The sequence below is a fragment of the Trichomonas vaginalis genome, chromosome II (genome assembly GCF_026262505.1).
Source record: "Trichomonas vaginalis G3 chromosome II, whole genome shotgun sequence".
NCBI classification, from domain to species: Eukaryota; Parabasalia; order Trichomonadida; family Trichomonadidae; genus Trichomonas; species Trichomonas vaginalis.
The window spans coordinates 8,179,461-8,200,131 of record NC_067204.1 but is presented as its reverse complement, the minus strand read 5'-3'; the positions used below and the strand labels follow the sequence as shown (position 1 = coordinate 8,200,131).

Below are 20,671 nucleotides of genomic sequence, written 5' to 3'. Positions count from 1 at the left end.
ATTTTTGGTCTTGACTTCAGATGGCTCAGGTAGCTTTAGATGGTAAATTGGCTTGTCAAATCCTTCTGGCATTCCGAGTCCTTCCTTCCGACAGGAAAAAAATTTCCTTCCGACAGGAAGAACTCTTCCTTCCAACAGGAAAAAATTTTCCTTCCAACAGGAAAAAATTTTCCTTCCAACAGGAAAAAATTTTCCTTCCAACAGGAAAAATTTTTCCAGTTGTCCGTCCGTAAACCATTCAAATTTTCGAAAATTGAGAACTTTTTGGTCGAACTTCAGGAAAAATTTTTCCTTCCGACAGGAAAAAAATTTCCTTCCGACAGGAAAAAATTTTCCTTCCAACAGGAAAAAATTTTCCTTCCGACAGGAAGAACTCTTCCTTCCAACAGGAAAAATTTTTCCTTCCAACAGGAAAAGTCCTTCCTTCCGACAGGAAAAGTCCTTCCTTCCGACAGGACACAAACGAATGTCCGACGTACCACCAACCGAGTCCATTCCAAAGCCAGAAGAACCGAAAGCCCCAGCACCACAACAGACTAAGACTAAACACTTACATTTTTTACGCTTGACTTTTTACAATTTGAACTTTGTTCGCGTAGATATGAATTCTGAAAGAAGTATGAGGGTCTTGTATGACTTTGTACTTCTCCCATAGTTCATGTCTGTCAAACTTACCTGCCATGGACTCTTTCATAAGTTCCATGAAATCGTCTTCGGACAATCCGGGGAAAAGTACAATGTCAGTAAGTATTCTCTTTACATCCTTACTTAAACTCTTGGCTGTCTGCACACAAATGACAACTGAGATGTTAAAGTGTCTGAGCTTCTTAAGAATTCGACACATGTCTTGTTCTCTATTCTTTAACAAAGGATGAGATGCAAAGTCGTCTAAAATAAGAAGACATCTGTGAGGGTACGTTTTCCAATCGTAAGATTGCAATTTCTTCGAAATGTATTCTATCTCTTTCTGTTTGTTTCTGAAGTGTTTCTTCTCTAATATTCTCTGCATTTCCTCATTTGGGTCTTTAAACTTAGAATTTATATACTCATTTATAGCATTGTACTTCAAAACTCTTCTTTGGTACTTCTTTATCCAATCTAACAACTCAGAGTCTTTTATACATACTAACTTAGACTTCTTTATAATATCTTTGAACGAATTTACGGTTTGGTCAAATTGACCAGAAGTACTACAAATAACAACTAACTCATAGAATGGGTTCTTCTCATCTAGTTCTTGTTGTTGTGCAGCCATTTTAAGATAAGTGAAAGTCTTACCCGACCCAGGCGGTGCAATTAGACCTGTTATACCATTCTGAGCAAATAAGAACTTGTCATGTATGGGTTTTATCTGAGCATTTTCCAACTTCCTCTTGTTCTTATTTAAAACATTCTCAAATTTTTTGTCAATGTCAGCAAACTTTTTTTCTAACATATTTTTAGAAAAATTAAAATTTTTATCTTTTAGAAAATGTCTAGCGATTTCGCCATCTATATTCGAGACAAGCTTTTCGACAGCAAAACATCTGTCGACCATAAAATCTTACATAGTGTAAACAAGAAAGGTGAATTTGTTCTAAAGTTCTGTTTCTGGGAATATGACAAGAACCATAAAACATTAAGCAGAGCAGTCTTAAAATTTGTCAATGACAGACTTGTTGACAGAGATGACGCCGATTGGAAAGATGAAGTCCAACAAAAGTTCTTAGAATGCAAAGAAGACACATGCGCTGTTCTTGAAGATGAAATAGAAAACAGAATAGATGAGCTATTAAAGGACAAAGAACTTTTACAAAAATATGGTTCTGAGAAGTTTAACATAACTCCACCAGAAAAGAAGAAGAGAGAAAAGAAAGAAAAGAAAGTAGAAGAAGAGAAGAAAGAACCAGAGCCAGTTCCAGAGAAAAAGAAATTTGACATGTAAAAATAAAATTTTATTTTTAGAACATTTCTGGGTCAATGTCAATGTTCTCTTCCTCTTTAGGAGTAAACACTGGCTTAGACTCTAAAATCTTTTTACCCAATTTACCTTGAACTTCTACAACTTTAGACTCATAATATTCATAGTCGTCTGCTTTCTTTGGTTCATAAGGTATAACAAGTTTGTATGCTTTGCCTTCTTTAAGGTTTGAGAACCTTCTGTCAAAACTTTCTTTGACTGTTAACAAACCTTCTATGTCTAAGTCTTCAAATTTCGCACCATTTTTAGTCACAATAGCAAACTTAACTGGTTCGATGTTCCAAACTTTGCTGAATGAAGACTTTTCAAAATGGTAGAAGTAAACATTCAAATATGTGAATGGGTCTAGTTCTTCTTTAAGTCCTGACATGTACTTGTTTACTGAGATGAATTTCGTCATCTTTTCTATCGGATAAAAAAATATTTTTTTTTAAATTTACTCAGAAAAATTTTTCTTTGTATATACACCATTCTGTACGTCTAAAAGACTTTTGACATTTGCCAAGAATGTTCGTTTAGACGCTGTCATATAACCATACTCTTGACAATATTGTTTATACGAATCGTACAATGACCTTTCATCTAAACACTCAAAGTCAGTTTCATCTATGAACAGTTCATATACACTCTTGTTTGCTTCTAACAATGTTTGTCTCTCTTCGGTATGTGGAATTTGTCTTGGATTGAACTTTGAAATATCTAATGTCATAAATATGAGAACAAGTGGTTGTAAAAGTCAGATGTCAAAGTTTCTGCTAAGTCGTCAAAATATTCTGTATCTTGCATATGAGAATCTGACGTTCTGACAACTACATATCTTCTGTCAGAACTTTCTAACTTCATCGGAACAGCATTGTTTGAAACCATAATGAAGTTTGCAACATTTTCACAAACTCTTTGGTCTTTATATTTCTTTCAACAACTCCAACTTTGTCTGTTATAAGACTCTTCAAAGCATCTGAGTTCAAAACTTTTGTTGTATCTATACTTTGAAGTTCGTTACATACTATAAGTTTCATATTCTCTATTGAAGAGTTAAATTTACCGCAGATGTTTTCTAAGTTTGTCATATTCGGATTCGAATAACCTTCTAACAGTTTGCATAAGATATCTGTAAAGAATGTGTTCTTACCTGTTCCTTGTTTTCCAATTATAATGAGAGCAGTTTCATTTTAGCACTTGGATGTTGTAAGATGTTTGCAAACCAACATAAGATATACTCATAACCTTTTCGTTTCCATTGCATATAATTTCTTTGACATGGTCTAACCAAGCTTCTATAACATTTTCTTTCCATTCTACTTGTTCGTATTTATATCCAGTGAAGATAGAATAGAAGTTTGGAGAAGGTGTATAAAACTTTATACCACGAACTGAAAAATCTTCTAACTTTGACAATAAGATATCCCAAGCATCTAACATCTTCATTCCAACTTGTACGACTTTTATTTTCTTAAGTTTCTGTTTACATTCTTGTTCTGAAACTATTGTCGCTTTAGGTTTGTTAAAGACTACATCCCATTCTTTCATAACATAACATTCTGGGGCAGAGTCGACATAAATGACTAAACGTTTCAAATTCTCGACTGCTTTGTTATAGTCTCGAAATGGACACATATTTCTGAATGTTTGGAAGTCATAAAAATCTGAAACATCTATTCTGTACATTTTTATAAAAATAAAAAAAATATTTTTTTTTATTCTTGAGCTATTTGTTGCATTTGTTGCATTTGTTGTTCTTGAGCTATTTGTTGTTGAAGTTGTTCTTGTAATACAATACTTTCACCAGTTGCATCTTCCAATTCGAAACTTTCTGCCGTCATTGACAAATACATAGGACATAAAAGTTTTACAGGAACAAAGTTTGCGTCAACTAATGTCAACGTTATACTTGCCAAAGTGTTTGAGTTCACTAAGGTTGAAAATTCTGCATTCGAATGAACAATAGGCAAACCAGCAGAGAAAGTATTGTTTATACGCATGAGTATCTTTTGGTCATAGTAGTTTCTGTCGACATTCGAATAGCACTTTGAACCTAAGTTTGAAACAATATATAAAATAGGTGTACTTAAAGTCAATGGAATAGACATTCCTTGTATGACACCTTTTCCTGTTATAGGAAACTGTTGGTAGTAAAAACCAGAAATAAGTTTTGTATTATAGCTCATATTGTTTATAGTAAACTCAGTCGGACATCCAAACATAATGAAACCTGCTCTAGTTGCAGCACATGTTACACTCGTCCTTAAAGTATTAAATAAGTCAACAAAACCTGTTGGTGGTATATCTGAGTAAGTATCTTCAAAGGAGTATTTTTTACCATTCACAACAATAAAATCTTCTGGTGTCAAAAGAGCAAAACAGGCTTTAGTCGTCATTGTGTTTAAGGTTAGTTTACAATATCGTCCTTGAGGACTTTGTAAGTTTGTTGTTATAGAATTATATGACTCAGGGTTTTTAGTCGTAATAGTATAAACCATTGTGTCTTCTGCCATTTACTTAGCAAATAAATTTTAATGAAATGTTGTGGTCGTCAAATATTTTTATAACGTCTGGGAAACTATATTTTAAGTTCAACGTTTCACCTCCTTTCATAACGTATATCTTGTCAATGACATTATATGAAACACCACAGCAACTAACGTCGGGTTCTATTTCTTTGATGTTTATATCGTCTGCCTCTGTCAAAAGTTTCAATAGTTCTTTCAAAACTTCATGAGGTGCAATGACATATGAGTTCACTTTTACAGGGTTGTGTTCGACCAAGTTTAACATTATACCTAAAGCTTGACAAATCTTCTCCTGAGTTTGAAGTTTGTCTTTCAGTTGTTGGTAGTCGTTTCGAATATCTGCAACAGAACTTAAGTCTCTGCTAACTTCAGGGTATGTTGGTTGTTCTTTTACAGGAACTATTGTTATACCATCTTGGTCTTCGTATGGTTTCCCCACTTCAACATCTCTGTCTTTGACATTGACAACAACACTTTGACTGTTTGTTTGAGTTGGTGAATTTAACTTCACATCTGCCACCGCCATTAAACCTTTTGAAACACTCACGCTTCTATTTTTCGGAAATGACATTTTACTTAGAATAAAAAGATGGACGTATTCGAGTATCTCTTCGAATTGAAGCAGAACAAAGTTTACACACACAAACAATACAAATACATTGACAGAATAGTTCTTTACACAAACAATGGAAAATGTTATAGAATAGCAGTCTTTGCTGAACCAAAATATTTTCATAAAGCAAAGAAAGTTGGTATAACTGAAATGGTGAAAGTTCTTGAAGCAGACAAAAATATAACTTCAAAACTTACAGATATTTCTAAAGGTAAGTTTATAATACAATTTATGTCAAAACTGGCGTACTGTCAATATTTGACGGAGAGAAGTCAGTTCAAGAACAACTTACTGACCTGCTGCCAAAATCTGCTCGATGGAAGCTGTCGTTATGCCAATCTGAGGAGCCCCAGCAGGTTTCATCGAACGAATCTTCAAAAGAGCATCTTCCGTGAAAAGTGCTATTGGTTTTGTAAACTTCTTTGCTCTCAGTTCATCTGGACCGTCTCTGTCACCAGTATATTGTATTTGTACAGTACCAACAGTTGAAATACCACCCATAAAGTCTTCTGAGTCAGCAAATGGAATGCCAAGCCAAAAGTTTGAACGGTCTCCATTTGTATATTGAGTTTTTTGACCTCCTGTATGAGTCCATACTTTCACATATGGCATAATAGAACTTTGCATTTCAGGGTTATGGTTGTTGTGAAGTTGTTGTTAAAGTTCATAGCATCTAATGTCAAGTTGTATGACCTCATATCCTCAACTGTAGAATATTCTTCTCTTGGATAATATTTGCCATCTATGTTTATATGATATTTAATACCGGGGTTGTAGAAACAAGAATAGTCATTTATAGTTCGTCTGAACAGTACAAACATAGTATCTGCATGTTTCATTGCAGTTGTTAAGGCAATATCTGTTCTTGCACCTGGGTCAGCACTTTGGTTTCCAACTCACCTGCAAAGTCTTTTGACAGATATTTGGTGTATAGGGAACATAAGTGGAACTGCAATATATTTGGCAGCTAAAGCATTTGAAATATCTGGGTCCAACATATAGACTGCAAGTCTGCTTTCTATTCTCTTGCATTCAAACTTTTCGCATGTGAACTTAACTATGGGTCCCAAGCATCTCCAGCAGCATTGAAATAATAGTTTACTTCAGTGTTGAGGTTTGAGAAACCAAAGTCTAAGTCAACTTTGTTTTGCAAAAGTCGGCGAATGACATTTTATTTGTTCCCACTACTTCTGTAAGAGTGAATGGGTCTTGTGTTGGTGCAATGACTAAGTTATTTTTGCTTGGAGTAAGTTCGATAGAAATTTTTCCTGCCCAGTTTGGCAAGTATCTTAAAAACCTGAAGATGAGGAAAGATGACAAAGGAACTCTAAGTTTCAGTTTTACTTTGGTTACTGCTGCTGCAGTTTGTCCAGAAAGGTTAACATAAAACTCCTGGAACGTTAGGGTCAAGTCTTCTTATTTTCTCAATGTTGCATACTGGTCTGTTTGTTCTCTAGCTTGTGGTTGTACTGAGTTTCTCAAAGCGAACCATTCATAGTTTGCCCATGTTACTGTTTGAACTAAGTCAGAGTTAGAATATATCTTATATCCCATGAAAACTTCTGGAGCATATTGGTATCCGACATAGAAAATTCCATTGCAACCTTTCTTGTCAGACAACCTGGCAGAAGGTTTTATTTCAATGTCTTGTTCCACGTATAAGAATGAGTTGTCAATAGAAATAATGTGAAACCTGTCGCATGCAATATCTACTGTTGTTGAAGAACCTTCTCCAAACTCACCTACGTTTCCATAAGAAACAGCAGTTGTATATTCGTAAGTTCCAGGAACTATTTCTGACCTTCTAATGGCATTGTCGCATTCGTTATACCATTCGGAAAACGTTTCCGTTCATGGCATCCAAAACTGTTGGCGTTATATTCTGAGCGGCGTACATTTCATATGGGTAAAAATATAGAATAGTTGGATTTATATGTCATAATAGAACCCACGTGGACCACGCTTTACTTTCTTCCTGGCTGAGTTTTTAACTCTTCTTTTTCCTTCATTGCCACTACTTTCACTAGATGAAGTTACTTCTTCACTACTTTCACTTTGTTCTACTCTTCTCTTCTTCTTTGGTAACTTGCCCTCTGCTTCAAGTTGTTGCATCTTTGCCTCATGTTCACCTAGTATGTTGTAAATTTCCCATGTCCTTTTTGCCTTTGGGCTCTGGTCGCCCATCTCAGGTACCCTATATCCTAGAAAGAGTTTGTCATAGTTTGTATTTGAGTCTTCACGTATTGTTTGCATGACTCTTTCCTGAGTTTCCGGTTCAAGCTCTTCAAACAGAGCTTGTCCATATGGAATAAGCTCGTTTCCAAATATATGTTTTTGTAGCCAATCTGGTTTTCTTTCCATGTTACCAACAATATCTTTTGTGAATGGGAAAGCTTTTACCCAATGTTTCAGTCTTGCGTCATTTATTTCTGTAGTTGGTTTTATTTTGTCAAGGAACATGTTTTTCAATACTAACATTTCATTTGGTACTGTCCATTTGAGTTTTCTTAAATATTCATCCCTTCTCATTTCATTGTCTGCAAAGTAAGTTTTTATGACATTTTGCAAACTTTCGTTTGCAAGGTCATGTACAATAGGTTCTCTTCCTTCTGTCTCCCTAACTTTCTTTCTAAACTCTTCACCAAATATACCATCTCTATGGTTCTGTGTAGTTCTTTGAGATAAATGTTTTAGAACGTCAGGTGTTATATTTCCATCAGCCATGTTCATTTCATACTGGTCCAAAATATCTGCATCTTTCATATCTTTCAATGGCATTAAAGCCGCGCTGAAAATACCAGCTATATCTGGTTCACCATTGACTTCCATTGCGTCTACAACTTCTTGGAATTGTGGTTGTAAGTTTATGAACCACCTATCCGGATTTGCTTTATGACCCCATCTCATTGTAGTTCCATAGTCTGCAGAAACAAAAGTAGGTTTGTTTCCATATTGGTTAGGTTCTGAATGAACTTTAAACAATGTTTCATTTCTATATGTTTTGTTGAAATTTAACCTTTTATTTTCACCGAGTTCAGCCAAAGATTGAACGTTATATGGTCGTAAGTAAAAGGGTTGTTGTATTTGTGTACATTTTCTTTCAGTACTTCCATTCTATGCTGAATATTTTCATCTGGTGTTGGAGTCTTTTGTATGTCGGCAAACATTTTTCGATATTCTTCTACTATGTCAGCCGAATTTTTTTTAGACTCTTGGAAAGATTCCATATTCACCTCATACTCTTGTTGAGGGTCAAGATTTTTCGGCTGTTCCAAATCTTCATCTAGTTCTGTGAAGTTAGTTTCCAAAGGAGGGACTTGTTCGTTTCCTTCAGGCTCTTCTAGCTGTTGTTGCTGAACTATTTCTTCCATGTCTGGTTGTATCTGAACTTCTTCCTGTGGAGTTTCTTGTACCTCATCTGCTGGCATTTCATATATTCCGAGACCGTTTTTAACAAGTTCCCTATTTAAGTCATCTGCATTCATAAGCCTTTCTTCTTTCGTTCCGTCTCTATTTTTTACGCGTTTCATGAAGAGAGTTGAATTGTCATTTATCTCTGACATAAAATATCTCGGAGTAAATTCAGTCATGTCATTTGGACGATATGCTATTAAATCATATCCCTTAGCGAGCTTGTATTTTCCAGGTTTGAAATTATATCCGATTTTATGCTGAGCCATAAAGCTAAATAGGTTCGGGTCAGTATTTTCTTCCTTGAACTTTCTAATAGCTTCTTTATATCTGTCACTAAAGTCAATAGTATCTGGGTAACCATATTTTTCCTTTAGCATTTTTAAGAATTCTTGGTTTCCTTGTTCTCTACTTCTTTTATGTCCTTGCTCTGTTTGTGGTTGTTGTTGTGCAGGGTTTTGAACTGTTGGTTGTGGAGGTGGTGCAGTGTTTTGAACTGTTGGTTGCTGTGCTGGTTGTGGAGGTGGTTGTTGTGCTGGTTGTGGAGGTGGTTGTTGTGCTGGTTGTTGTTGTTGTGTTGGTTGTTGTGTTGGTTGTTGTGCTGGTTTTGGTGCATGCCTGTGTCTATGTCCATGTGACGATGTAAATGTTTTAGGTAGTCCTGGTGCAGGTGCTTCTCTTGGAGGGTTTGGTGGTATATAAATTCCACTAGCTAGTATATAAGTTCACCAGCTGGTTTATAAGTTCCACCAGCTGCACATATGTTCCATCTGCAGCATAGTGTCCTACCTGACTTTTCGTTTTTAAGAAAGCATTTACTAGGTCTGTTTTGGTCTGTTGTAACTCTTTTTCTTGACTTTCACAACAGTTGCTCTAACGGCGTCATAGGCACTTTGAACTGCCTGTCTCGTTGCTGCATCTGTTTATTTTCGTCATATTTTGTGCTACTTCTCTTAACTCTTTGTCGAAACCTTCAGACTTCAGTTTCTTTCCAATGAGAAGTCGTTCACTTGTTTCACCTTACTATGAAGAGCTTTGAAGGCGTTCTTAAAGTCAGCATTCATTAAAGCTTCATTTGAACTGTCTTCAATCCGCTTGTATTTTTGTCCTTATTGACCCTATAAGTTGGGCTGCTTTGGCGTTGCTTGGGCATCTAACCAGTCATTGTTAGCTTTTATATATTCTGCGCTTTTCATTGCCTTTTGCATGGCTGCGTCGTTATTTTACTTTCTTGTGCTAAGTTTTCATACTGTACGGTTTGGTTTTGCAACTGTAAAAGTTTTTCTGCCTTTACATTTGCTTCAACTTCTTTTTTATACTCATCGCTATCCATATATGTCTTCAGGGCTTTTTGTTTTATCTCTTCATCTTTCAGTACTTTATATGAGTAGTATGGTTTTTCAAAATTTATAACATCTTGTTCCATTTTTGCTACTTCTGCTGCTTTTTCTGACACTTTTTTCGCATATTCCTCTGTACTTAGTTCTTTCAGTTGTTCTTCTTCTTCTTTTTCTCTACGTTTAACTCATTGAGTTTCTTTGTGTGTCTGTCATATTCTAGTTTCTTTTCGTTTTCACTTATTTGCTTCTGTATGTCTATGTTTGACTTTTTGACATCTGATATTTGATTTTTGAGTGAACTCAAATTCATTTGACTTTGAGGGTTATAAGCTGTTCCGTCTGCAGCTCCACCATAGCCTGCCATTTTCGCTAAAAGTGCCGCTCTTAAACCTCCACTCTGTGCACCAATAACTCGGTTTAAAAGCATAGGGTTGCTTGACATTTGTTGCAACATAGTGGGGTCATTCAGCATTTGTTGTTGCAATTTTTGTTGTGGTGTCAGTTTTACTATTGGATGTTTCAATGCTCCCTTCCTCTTACGTATATTCTTACGTAGCTTACGTGGCATTTTAAGTGAAGTAAAAAACGGTTTTTGACAGATGTTTATATGACACTTTCTCCGGTTTATAGGACCTCTCTCATATTCTATCTTGTCATATCTAAACTCATAGTCATGTATGTCCTCTAACCATCTCATAACGGTTTCCAAACCACTTTTATCGGATGTAAAGTAAAAGCATGGATGGTTATGTAAAACGTCTAAAGTTTCTAAAGAGTCTCTCAAAGTATACTTCCTTGGAACGCCTGTAACTTTTCCTGTAGCGACGATAGACCCTTACTTGTCCGGACAAAGTTATACTATTTTTTTTACCGAAAAGTCAACGACAACGACTTTCAAAAATTTTATGGGCTAGAAGGGGCGCAGCCCCTGGGAAGCCCCCTATACCCAAAAAACCTCATTTTATACTTCATTTATACTAAACATCTTCAGGGGCTAGAGGGCACGAAGTGCCTGGAGCCCCTACAAATAAAAACTACAGGGCTAGAAGGGGCGCAGCCCCTGGAAGCCCCACTACCTTTTTTTTTTTTTTTTTTTTTGAATATTTCTCGTATTTTCGAAATTTTCAACTGTTCATATTTCAATGAGATTTTCATTCAAATTTGAATTGGCCAACCAAAAAAGGTGTTTTTGGTAAAACAAGAGATTATTTAGCATCAATCATAATTAACATGGACAATTTTAACGTTATCAGTTGTAAAATTTTATCCTCTCAAAAGTAATCAAAAGAAATTTTATGTGCAAAAAAAATCTTATGAAATTTTAGAAATTTTTCATTTCATTTTTCAGAATGCAGGTTCTTATCAAGAAGATTATTGGCAATGCAGTTGCATATGATGTCAGCAATGCAGATAGAGTTGAAGATGTTAAAGCGCAAATCCAAATCAAAGAAGGAATTCCATTAACTCAACAAGATCTAATTTTTGCCGGTCGGCGCCTCATTAATGGTTCAATGATCCAAGATTACAAGATCAACAAGAACGATACACTTAATCTCATTATTCGTATGAGATAATTCGTTTCGATTATTTCTTTTAATAAAATTGTTTGTATTTATGCTTTAATTGTATTGTATTTCCTTTTTACAAATCATCAGTACTTAACTTTTAAACTAGTTTTCAAATCAAATGAGTAAGAAAAATATCAAAATGGACATATTAGCTCGCCTGCTGTATATATATTATCTTATGAGATAAAAATTAAAGCGTCATCATTAAATTATTTATTTTCAAACTAATCAAATAATTCGGATAAGAATTCTCAAAATGAAGTAGCCTAATGCTTTGAGCAGATTAGCTGATTGATGGGTGATAAGTGACATTATCGTTAAACCTTGAAAAATAACATAAATATCTGCATTAGAAGTTATCAATGAAATAATAGTCTAATACATGTAATGGTGATGAAAATAGCCCATGTAAAGCGTATGATATTATCTCCACTGGTAAATATCTATGTAATGTTTATCAATCCGCCGAAAAGATGATTGCATTGAAATTTAAGGTTAGAAAATTTTGCAGTTAAACATGATATTTATTACGTTCGATATAGTTCAAAAATTATCATATTGATGAGGTGAATTGAAATTGAAAATGACGATATAATCTTCCAAAATTTTATTGGATATCTCAGCAAGCCATCAATGTATTTTGAAAACAATACATCTAGATGCTCTGATGTTCATGTTCAAAACGAATTCATTGCGGTTTATAGCATTTTTGGGATATTTTACTTCATTTTATTCGTATTCGCGATTTATTCATACGTGAGAACAAAAATGCGTTTAGTCAAACTCACAAATTCCATGAAAGTTTCGCGATTATTTATTATTTTCATGCTTTTATTGAAATGCTCAGTTATGATCGCGTCTGCAGCCTTAAAAAAGAAAGAAACAATCAAACACTTATCGTTCTTCATGACAACGTTTCCTGGATATATCGTTGATATATCTTTTTGTTTAATTCTACTTACGTGGTGCAATTTATTTTTAACATTCGTTAGTTCGCATCTACATTGTTTCATTAAAGTTATCAAATACACATCTATTGTACTTATCCCTGTCTCCCTAATAATCTTCTTAATTACGTTTTTTGTTCAAATTACAGTTGCCCAAACAAAAATCATTCTTCGAGACTTTGAAAACTACTTTGCGTTATCACTTGACTTCCTACTTGCAGCGATATTCAGCTGCTTTATGTTTTTGATGTATCATTACTTACAAGTAAGATTATCTTGCTCTTCATTCTCAAGTGATCAAGTAGTACTAGCTTTATGTATTTTAGCATCAATTGGTCTATTTGTTCGAGTTGTAATGAGAATTTATTTCCAAATAGAAATATCAAGACATTCTGCATTAGAAGTTGTATGTTCTGTAGGTCAATTTGTTAGTCTTATTTTAAGGGAGACTTTTGGACAAGTAATTCCCTTCTTTTTCATTTTATTTACAGATATTTTCGTGAACACAAATGATATTCAATTATCATTTGATCATGCTGAGTTATTGGATCCACACTAGTATTTCATATCAGTGCTTCATCCTTTTTATGTTATTATTTTTTATTTTATAAGTTATTTTAAATAATTTTCTATCCTAAATTACTGCTCTTTTTGATTGTGTCCTACAATTGACTATGACAATGAAATAAATATTGACCTTCCAAAAAAATATAGCAAATCAATAATAAAACTTCATCATAGGCTTGAAGACATATTTGTATCAACTAACATGTTTGTGGGCTATGATCTACAATATCCACTATTGCAAATGAATGAAATTTGATTTTGATTGATGAAGATACTCATAATTATGAGTGGTTAGATTGAGAAATGTATATATATATGGTTAATGCAGAGATTAAATTCTAACTATAAAGCATTTCTTGTGAATCTAAAATTTCTAAACGTACATTTTTTATAATTTGTATTTATGAGCAAAAAGAAAACTCCTTCTTCACCAATTAGATATGAAACAACGGCAGAAGATAAAGAACTTGATACTTTTTGTCAGCTCGAGAAAGCTTTAAAAGAAGAAGAAAACGAAAACACAAATCAAGGAAAACGCCAAAGTGTGACATTTAATATTCCTGATGAATTAATGCCTGGAGGAATGAGACCTGAAGATGCATTTACAAACATTACTCAAACGCAGAAAAATGATTTCCATGAAGCTTTTATGGAATTACAAAGACGATTAAGTGATGTTAAACGCAGAGAAGCTGATCTCCTTAGGAATGAAAATTGGATTAAGGCTGAGAAATTACAATTACAAAAGGAAAGAAAGCAGATCGAAGAAAATAAAATGATTACAGACAACAAACTACAAAACGCAGAAATTATCAACCTTCGTAATAAAATTGATGAACTTACAGAAAGATATGAAAATGAAAAGAGACAATGGAGAATTGAGCGCCAACAATTACTTGAAAAAATATCACAACAACAAAAACCACAACAACAACAACCCCAACAACCAAAAACTCGGCCAAAGGTAACATTTATAACACCAGATGATGATCCTCCGCAAAATGAAACTAATAATGATGATGAAGAAGAGGAGATTCATCAGGAAGAACATCATGAAGAAGAAGAAGAACAAAACATTGTTAAAGCTGAAAGGGATGGATATAATCAAGAAGAGGAAGAAGAAGCACAATATGATGATCAATCTCCTCTATCACAAAAGATTAAGGAAACTAAAATAATCAATGATATTCTGAAAAGAGATTACATGAAAACTAATTCATCACAAAATTCAGATAAAGGAAAACGCAATAACAATCTAATAAAACAAGTCAAAAAGAGGCAAATAATCCATGATAAATATCAATTAGATTTTGATTATAATCCAGGTCCAATCTATAAAGAAGAGATAAAGAAAGATGGAAGAAAAGTCGTTATCTTCAAAGATGGATCTAAAGGAACTGTGTTTAGAAATGGAACTAAGAAAGTTAGAAAAGGTCAGAATCTATACATATTTTATGTTAACAAAGATATTGCAATTGAATTTCCTGATAAAGCTGTTGGTTACAAATATAAGGAGACTAACGCAATTGAACTATCTTTACCTGACGGTTCTGTTATTTATGTATTTCCGAATGGACAAAAAGAAAAACACTATGCAAATGGTGATAAAGCAATTCAATTTCCTAATGGAACATATAAGATTATTTATCCCAATGGTGATTATGAAACTCATTTCCCAGATGGTAAAACAGAAGCCTTAACCAATGGAAAAGTTGTTGTTTCATATGAATAATTGATTTCCTATATATCTAATTTTATTAAGAAGTAATATTCACTCTTTATTTGTTTGTATATTGATATCGATATTTATTATGAATAAAGTTATGTTATAAGTTTAAAGTTTATTGATGATTTCATTCAAAGTATCATATTGATGTATCATCATATTGTAAAACTCATAAATTATATGATTAAATTTTCATAATGACATTGATTATGAAAAATACCCTAATTTTATCAAGAAAAAAATTATATCTCCTTGAAATGATTGAATCAAGCAAAATAACATCAACTCATCTCTGAAAAATAAATGTTGTGTTATGATTTTAAAAGGTAGACCAGCAAAATTTTTCCCAATAATTTTTGATTTTGGCTATGGATAGTTACTATATAGGGATGGATATTTGATGTGCGAAGTATCGCATGAAAGTTATCGGGCCGATTTTGAGATATTATTATTAAAAATTATATTCAATGTCTTGCTCACTCAATATCTTCTTTTGAGTATACATGGCACGGCGGGCGCAAAAAGTGACAAAATAGAATACCTATGGTGGCAAGACAAAGGAAACATTTTTGTAAGGCAAACATTATATCAAATACCTTTACTTTGTAATAAGAAATATAATTATCACGAAATTACAAATAAATATTGTTTAATATAATTAATAGCAAAATTCTTTTTTATTATTTCCCTTAAGACCTTACTTATTAAGTATACGTATAACAAGCTTGTACTGCATGTATTAGTTAATAGAACAAAAGAAAATGAGCTCAAATGAAAAAAAAATTTTCATGCTATTTTGGAAATATGCATATTCGAAGTATGAGAGTTGTAAACACTGAGAATTTTAAGCTTTGGTTGATGATAGTCTTTAATTTTTCTTGAAGTAGTAAATTATTTGATATGAAAATTTAATGGCCAGCATAATCAATCGTGCGTTTCGTTTCTTGATTGAGAAACGATGATTGTGTGCTAATGAATTATTGCGTCTGACAGGTTATGATTATGGATACCTGAAATTAAGCTTTTATGGGAAACATCACCGAGCGCCATTTGGCGCCCCTAATGCTGTTTCTATCGGTATGATTAAGGAGCTTTCTTATGCACTTTCATCACTTGAACTTGAACGCTACAAGATATATGCCCCCCTCCCAATGGGAGGTGGGAGCAAAAATTGAAATGTTTACATTGATTTTTGAATACTTTACAAGCGCCCCTCCCAGTGGGCGCGGGCGCAAGTGATCGGCTCAAAAAAAATCATAAAAATATTCAAAATTGCGATTTTAATAGATGTTTAAGAAGTAAATTTATTAATAACGATATTTCATAGTACAAAATGTGTTCAATCTCTTCGTAAATCATTCAAAAAAATCAAAAGAATTTCCAAAATTCAATTTTTTTAGTAAAATTTATATCTTTTTATATCGTCTCCTCCCCACCAGTGGGAGCCACCGGAGGCGCGGGCGGCGCCGCTGGCGCCAAAAAAGTAGCGCCCATCGTGCCATGTATACTTTTGAGATGTGAAATGTGTTCACTGTTTAAATTTTGAATGTTACATATTTTTCAGAAAATTTAGTATATATTCTTTTATTGTCATTAGATAACATGAATATTTTGTTTGATTTTATGGTAATTATGATAATAATTTTGAGATGAATTAAATTTGTTAATTTATCAGTAAAATTATGGACAAACATAACAAATAATTAAAGAATATCTTTATTAAAATAATAACAATTTATTCAATTTTTAATGTAAATTGCATAAAAGCTCTTGGTGATATTGGTGACATGCAATCGAACATTCCAACGTAGTACTTCTTACCTGTTAACTTAACAAGCTTTGCGTAATAAGCAAGTCTATCAATTAAAACAAAAGTCTCAAAAGCGTGGCCGAAAAACTCTCTCATTGTTTGTTGGGCCATCATTCTCCATATTTGTTTAGTTGTAAAGTCAATTCTTGCTTGTACTTCTTCTTTTGTTGCATTTCCACCAAACATTTGAGATAGTCTTTGAACGTATGATACTTCGTCCTCATCTTTTAGTCTTTTGATCTTTTTGACGGACACTCTTGGTGGAATAAATGCAGAAATAATTTCTCTTGGAAGGAATTTAGATACGATCTCTTTATGCTTCTCGTAATCACAGAAGTATGTTGATAATGCATGATTCAGGAAGTCTTTCCTCTTCATTGTGTCTCCTTTGAACATAAATTCAAAGATTCGATTGTTTTCAGGGATAAGAGGGCATTTATCAACAGTTAAATGCTGGAAACAACATGGAACGCTAACAGCACCTCTGCAATCATGGCAAGTCAAAGCAATTTCATGGGATTCAACTGATAAGTTGCCACAAGCATGAATTGAGACAAGAAATGTATCATTTACATTAATGTTTTCATGAATATCATCTGAAACTTTGATTTCGCAGGCTAATTCTCCATTAATATTCTTTGGTTTCTCTTCTTGGTTTCCTTTGACCTGGGAAATGTCCAAAGGAGCTTCTGTTGGATTCTGCGGCATCAGTTTTTTGTGTAAATGCCTTTGTGGTCCCTTATCAATCTGTAACATCGTCATAATCCATTTTTCGTAGGACATTGCGTTATGAATTATGGCTTCAACACTCGTAGATGATGTTACATAGCCAATGCACATCTTCATTATATTGAAATTATCTGTATTTGCTCTTTTTTGAGAAACTAAGCATCCAATACGATCAAGAAGAGCACAGGAGTGATTTAATGATGCTTCTATTGGTAATGTTTGTATTCTTAATTCGTTGGCTGCAAAAATCGAAAGATATCCTTTTCCTGCGCCAACATCAATAAGTCTCATATTTTCGCGATGTAAAATTGGTTTTTGATCAATATGTATTTGTTTGAGTACCTCGTTTGCCTGTTGATGGGAAGCAATTCCATGATAAATTTCATCATCAATTTGGTAGAAGTTTCTGAGAAGCGTATCGAATGCATATGTAAACTGCATCACTTCTTGAGCTTTGTCAAATGATGTTTCGCCTTGTAATGAAAAATATTGTTTAACTGGAATTTCTTCTCTGGAAAACTCACGTTTAAGTGAAAGATTATTTGATTCTGTAAGAAAGTCTTTAAGTGATGATGATATATTTGAAAAATCATTAGATAAAAATACTTTATCATGAAATTCTTTGTCATTTAGTAATTTTGAGCAGTCATCCTCCCAAGAAAGATTGAAATGTGTGTTCTCTGATGTGCACATGTTCGGATTTAGAATTTCCCAAATTTCAGACCATTTCGTGCAATATGAATAGAAATCATTGAAATATTTGTCACACACTGCTAAAAAGTCATCTATTTCACCTTCAAAAAACTCGCCGTGAGGAAGAACTGTAGCAACACGGCTCATTTTAAAATCTTCTATCGGCTTGATTTTGAAATTGAAAAGAAAATTCTGCTAGAGAGAAATTTGTGTAGTGATGGTGTGCTAAATGATTTTTTTAAAAAAAGAATGCACTTAAATACAAATAATCTTAATTGCTAGCTCCCATCAAAATCAAGAATTGATAAACATTGTTTCTTACATGTGACAATTCATTTTTTCAATCATTATCCTCAGCTTCTATATCATATCCAGCATGTTTGTGATGTTGAACAACTTAGTTCAGTATTTCCATCATTATCCTTTGCTTCTTTATAAGTTACAGCAGAAATAAGGCATTGGATAAGTTCATCTTGATGCATACATAAGTGTTGTATTTCCATCATCCGCTCCATCTATAACAGTTCCAGCAGAAATTAGATATTGAACAAAGTCTTAATGATTTGAGATGATGCATATATGAGTGGTGTTTTTCCATAATCCTCTTCATCTTTTCCTTCACGATCAGCACAAGCAGAAATAAGATATTTATCAATGTCTAGACGGCCTTCTTTTAATGCATAGATGAATGGTGAGCTTTCTTGATTATCATTTGTTTCATTATCACAGAAAATTTTCAATGATAGATCTAACAAGGTTGAGGTGAATATTTTTACATACCGCTTGAAGCACATTTCTTCCACAACCAAGTACTGATTCTCTAAATAAGATCTTTTTCCAAATTCCTTCTTTGTAAGCTAATGAAATCATTTTTTTGATTTCAGTGAGATGAAAGCGTTTAACATCATCAGGTTTCTTGAGTTCTGCAATTTTAGATAGTACTTCCCTCTCATAATTTTCGTTGTTACTTATTTGTCCCTGGGTTGAATTAAATTTGATAAAACTAGGGAACATATTGTACTTTTCGTTATTTTTGCATGCAAAACATGAATCCAATTGATATTCTGTTGTGTTTAGAAGATTTATCCAAAAATAATTTCAACACAAAGATAAAAATGGCGGGTTGTCACTTTTTAGACCTTCTTTCAATGGACAGTTCTTCGGATTCTGGAGGCTGGGATCCATCAGGAGTGGTCAGCAATTTCACAAATTCACCGAAGGCAAGTGAAAGTTCTACAAAAAAAGCCGGTTTTGATGATATTAACGATTTTTGGCAAAAGAATTCGCCAAAGCAAGCGCCAATTTTTTCTTGGGAGCAACCCGCCGAAATTCCAAAACGAACCGTTGGAGAAAAAGTAAATAAACCTAAAACTTCACTTTCAGATTCAAAAATTAAAAATAATATAACAGAATCACCTGAGCTTAAAAAAACTACATCAAATACGCAAAATAAACCTATCTCAGCTCAAGCTGTTCCTTATCAGACAATCACAATTTCTTCAACAAGTAAATTTGAGTCTGATGATGAAATTACTGGATTTGGACCAAGTTCTTCTGATGTGGAAGAACCTGTTCTACTTCCACACCATAATGAAACAGTAATTGAAAATGAGAAACAAAAAATTCCTGAAAAACCAAAAATAACAAAGCCAAAAGAGCCACCAAAACCTAAAGAACCTAAAATATCAGGGGATTCGACGAAAAAACGCACCAAAAAGTCAAAAGAGCAAAATCCAGAAGATAACACAAAAACTTCTAAATCTACTACTAAAAAAACTAAAGGAAAGAAAGAAGAAGCCGCCGAAACTACTGAAAATCCGACAAAACCTAAAAAACCTAAAAATTCTAACAAAATTAAAAAAGAAAGATCTCCTAGTTCCTTAGAGAAGCAAAAGAGTGAAGTCAAGCCCAAGAAAGTTAAAGAAGAAACTTCAGAATCGCAGAAACCTGCAAAAACCAAAAAATCTCAAATTCCAAAGTACGATTTTAGTGTAATTTCAAGCGATGATGATATACAAATTATAATTCCCGAAATTGATGATAGTAAGCAAGAAAATGAAGATCTTCCAATGGCTTTAAGAAGATCTAAAAGAATTCGAGTGAAACCACTTCGCCATTGGATGGGAGAGCATGTTAAATATGGTGTTGGAGAAGGAAACTTAAGATATGTTGCAGGAATTCAAAATTACTCTACAATGGCTTCACGTGTAACAACACCAATGCGAAGTCAAGAAAAGAAGACTGTAAACCATGATGAAGATGTTAAAACTAAAAAAGCGAAGGTAGATATCGTATCCGGACCTTATAAAGAGGAAGAAATTACAATTCCAGCAGATGACAGCATGGATTTCACACCAGAAACATTCGGACGCCATGTAGTCCATTTAGATGGAAGTGGCGTCATGAATCTGAACGGAAGACAATATAGACTTGAAGAACATTCAGATTTCTATATTCCACCTAACCAAGAGTGCCATATAGAGTCCAGATTATCATCTCCATTAACACTGTTAGTTATTAATTATAAATGAATTGTTGTTTGTTTTTAAATTTTTATAATTTTATTTTAATTTAAGCAATAACTGACCAATTTCAGTTCATTTCAAGTAACCTCTATGTATTTTAATAAAATGTCATATTCCTGAACATAGAACTACATAATCGAGAATGAAATTTATCCAATTCTAATTGATATCGAACTTTTGGACCGTGAATTATCAACAATGAGTTATTTTATTGAGTCGCTGTTTGTTATTATCACTATCATGAATTGCGGGAAAATACGTTTTTTTTTTAT

The 20,671-nt window shown here is 33.6% G+C and overlaps 11 protein-coding genes and 1 pseudogene across 12 annotated transcripts, besides 1 other annotated feature; 5 read left to right on the top strand and 7 right to left on the bottom strand.

The window, feature by feature from the left end:
• Window positions 1-8,047: part of a mobile genetic element that runs on past the window's edge.
• TVAGG3_0506570 (uncharacterized protein) lies at window positions 40-540 on the top strand (the record flags this gene model as incomplete). Its single annotated transcript, XM_051236803.1, has 1 exon — window positions 40-540. The coding sequence occupies one exon, from the start codon at window positions 40-42 to the stop codon at window positions 538-540; it is 501 nt and encodes a 166-aa protein (XP_051094627.1).
• Window positions 560-1,435, bottom strand: TVAGG3_0506560 (protein of unknown function, DUF4106 family; the record flags this gene model as incomplete). Its single annotated transcript, XM_051236802.1, has 1 exon — window positions 560-1,435. The coding sequence occupies one exon, from the start codon at window positions 1,433-1,435 to the stop codon at window positions 560-562; it is 876 nt and encodes a 291-aa protein (XP_051094626.1).
• Window positions 1,472-1,924, top strand: TVAGG3_0506550 (uncharacterized protein; the record flags this gene model as incomplete). The annotated part of the gene is made up of 1 exon (XM_051236801.1): window positions 1,472-1,924. The coding sequence occupies one exon, from the start codon at window positions 1,472-1,474 to the stop codon at window positions 1,922-1,924; it is 453 nt and encodes a 150-aa protein (XP_051094625.1).
• TVAGG3_0506540 (protein of unknown function, DUF4108 family) lies at window positions 1,941-2,360 on the bottom strand (the record flags this gene model as incomplete). The annotated part of the gene is made up of 1 exon (XM_051236800.1): window positions 1,941-2,360. One exon carries the CDS (start codon window positions 2,358-2,360, stop codon window positions 1,941-1,943), a length of 420 nt encoding a protein of 139 aa, XP_051094624.1.
• On the bottom strand, window positions 2,397-3,628 carry TVAGG3_0506530 (annotated as a pseudogene). Its single transcript has one exon. A coding segment is annotated over exon 1 (1,232 nt).
• Window positions 3,658-4,050, bottom strand: TVAGG3_0506520 (uncharacterized protein; the record flags this gene model as incomplete). Its single annotated transcript, XM_051236799.1, has 1 exon — window positions 3,658-4,050. One exon carries the CDS (start codon window positions 4,048-4,050, stop codon window positions 3,658-3,660), a length of 393 nt encoding a protein of 130 aa, XP_051094623.1.
• Window positions 4,460-4,996, bottom strand: TVAGG3_0506510 (protein of unknown function, DUF4106 family; the record flags this gene model as incomplete). Its single annotated transcript, XM_051236798.1, has 1 exon — window positions 4,460-4,996. The coding sequence occupies one exon, from the start codon at window positions 4,994-4,996 to the stop codon at window positions 4,460-4,462; it is 537 nt and encodes a 178-aa protein (XP_051094622.1).
• On the bottom strand, window positions 5,372-5,710 carry TVAGG3_0506500 (protein of unknown function, DUF4106 family; the record flags this gene model as incomplete). The annotated part of the gene is made up of 1 exon (XM_051236797.1): window positions 5,372-5,710. The coding sequence occupies one exon, from the start codon at window positions 5,708-5,710 to the stop codon at window positions 5,372-5,374; it is 339 nt and encodes a 112-aa protein (XP_051094621.1).
• Window positions 8,048-11,183: 3,136 nt separating the features above from the next.
• Window positions 11,184-12,988, top strand: TVAGG3_0506480 (cellular macromolecule catabolic process; the record flags this gene model as incomplete). Its single annotated transcript, XM_001311231.2, has 1 exon — window positions 11,184-11,408. The coding sequence occupies one exon, from the start codon at window positions 11,184-11,186 to the stop codon at window positions 11,406-11,408; it is 225 nt and encodes a 74-aa protein (XP_001311232.1).
• Window positions 12,989-13,145: 157 nt separating this feature from the next.
• Window positions 13,146-14,851, top strand: TVAGG3_0506470 (centriole elongation; the record flags this gene model as incomplete). The annotated part of the gene is made up of 1 exon (XM_001311232.1): window positions 13,320-14,648. One exon carries the CDS (start codon window positions 13,320-13,322, stop codon window positions 14,646-14,648), a length of 1,329 nt encoding a protein of 442 aa, XP_001311233.1.
• Window positions 14,852-16,365: 1,514 nt separating this feature from the next.
• TVAGG3_0506460 (methyltransferase domain-containing protein) lies at window positions 16,366-18,051 on the bottom strand (the record flags this gene model as incomplete). The annotated part of the gene is made up of 1 exon (XM_001311233.2): window positions 16,378-18,021. One exon carries the CDS (start codon window positions 18,019-18,021, stop codon window positions 16,378-16,380), a length of 1,644 nt encoding a protein of 547 aa, XP_001311234.1.
• A 962-nt stretch (window positions 18,052-19,013) lies between these two features.
• On the top strand, window positions 19,014-20,430 carry TVAGG3_0506450 (uncharacterized protein; the record flags this gene model as incomplete). The annotated part of the gene is made up of 1 exon (XM_001311234.1): window positions 19,023-20,405. One exon carries the CDS (start codon window positions 19,023-19,025, stop codon window positions 20,403-20,405), a length of 1,383 nt encoding a protein of 460 aa, XP_001311235.1.
• Between the last annotated feature and the right edge of the window lie 241 nt (window positions 20,431-20,671).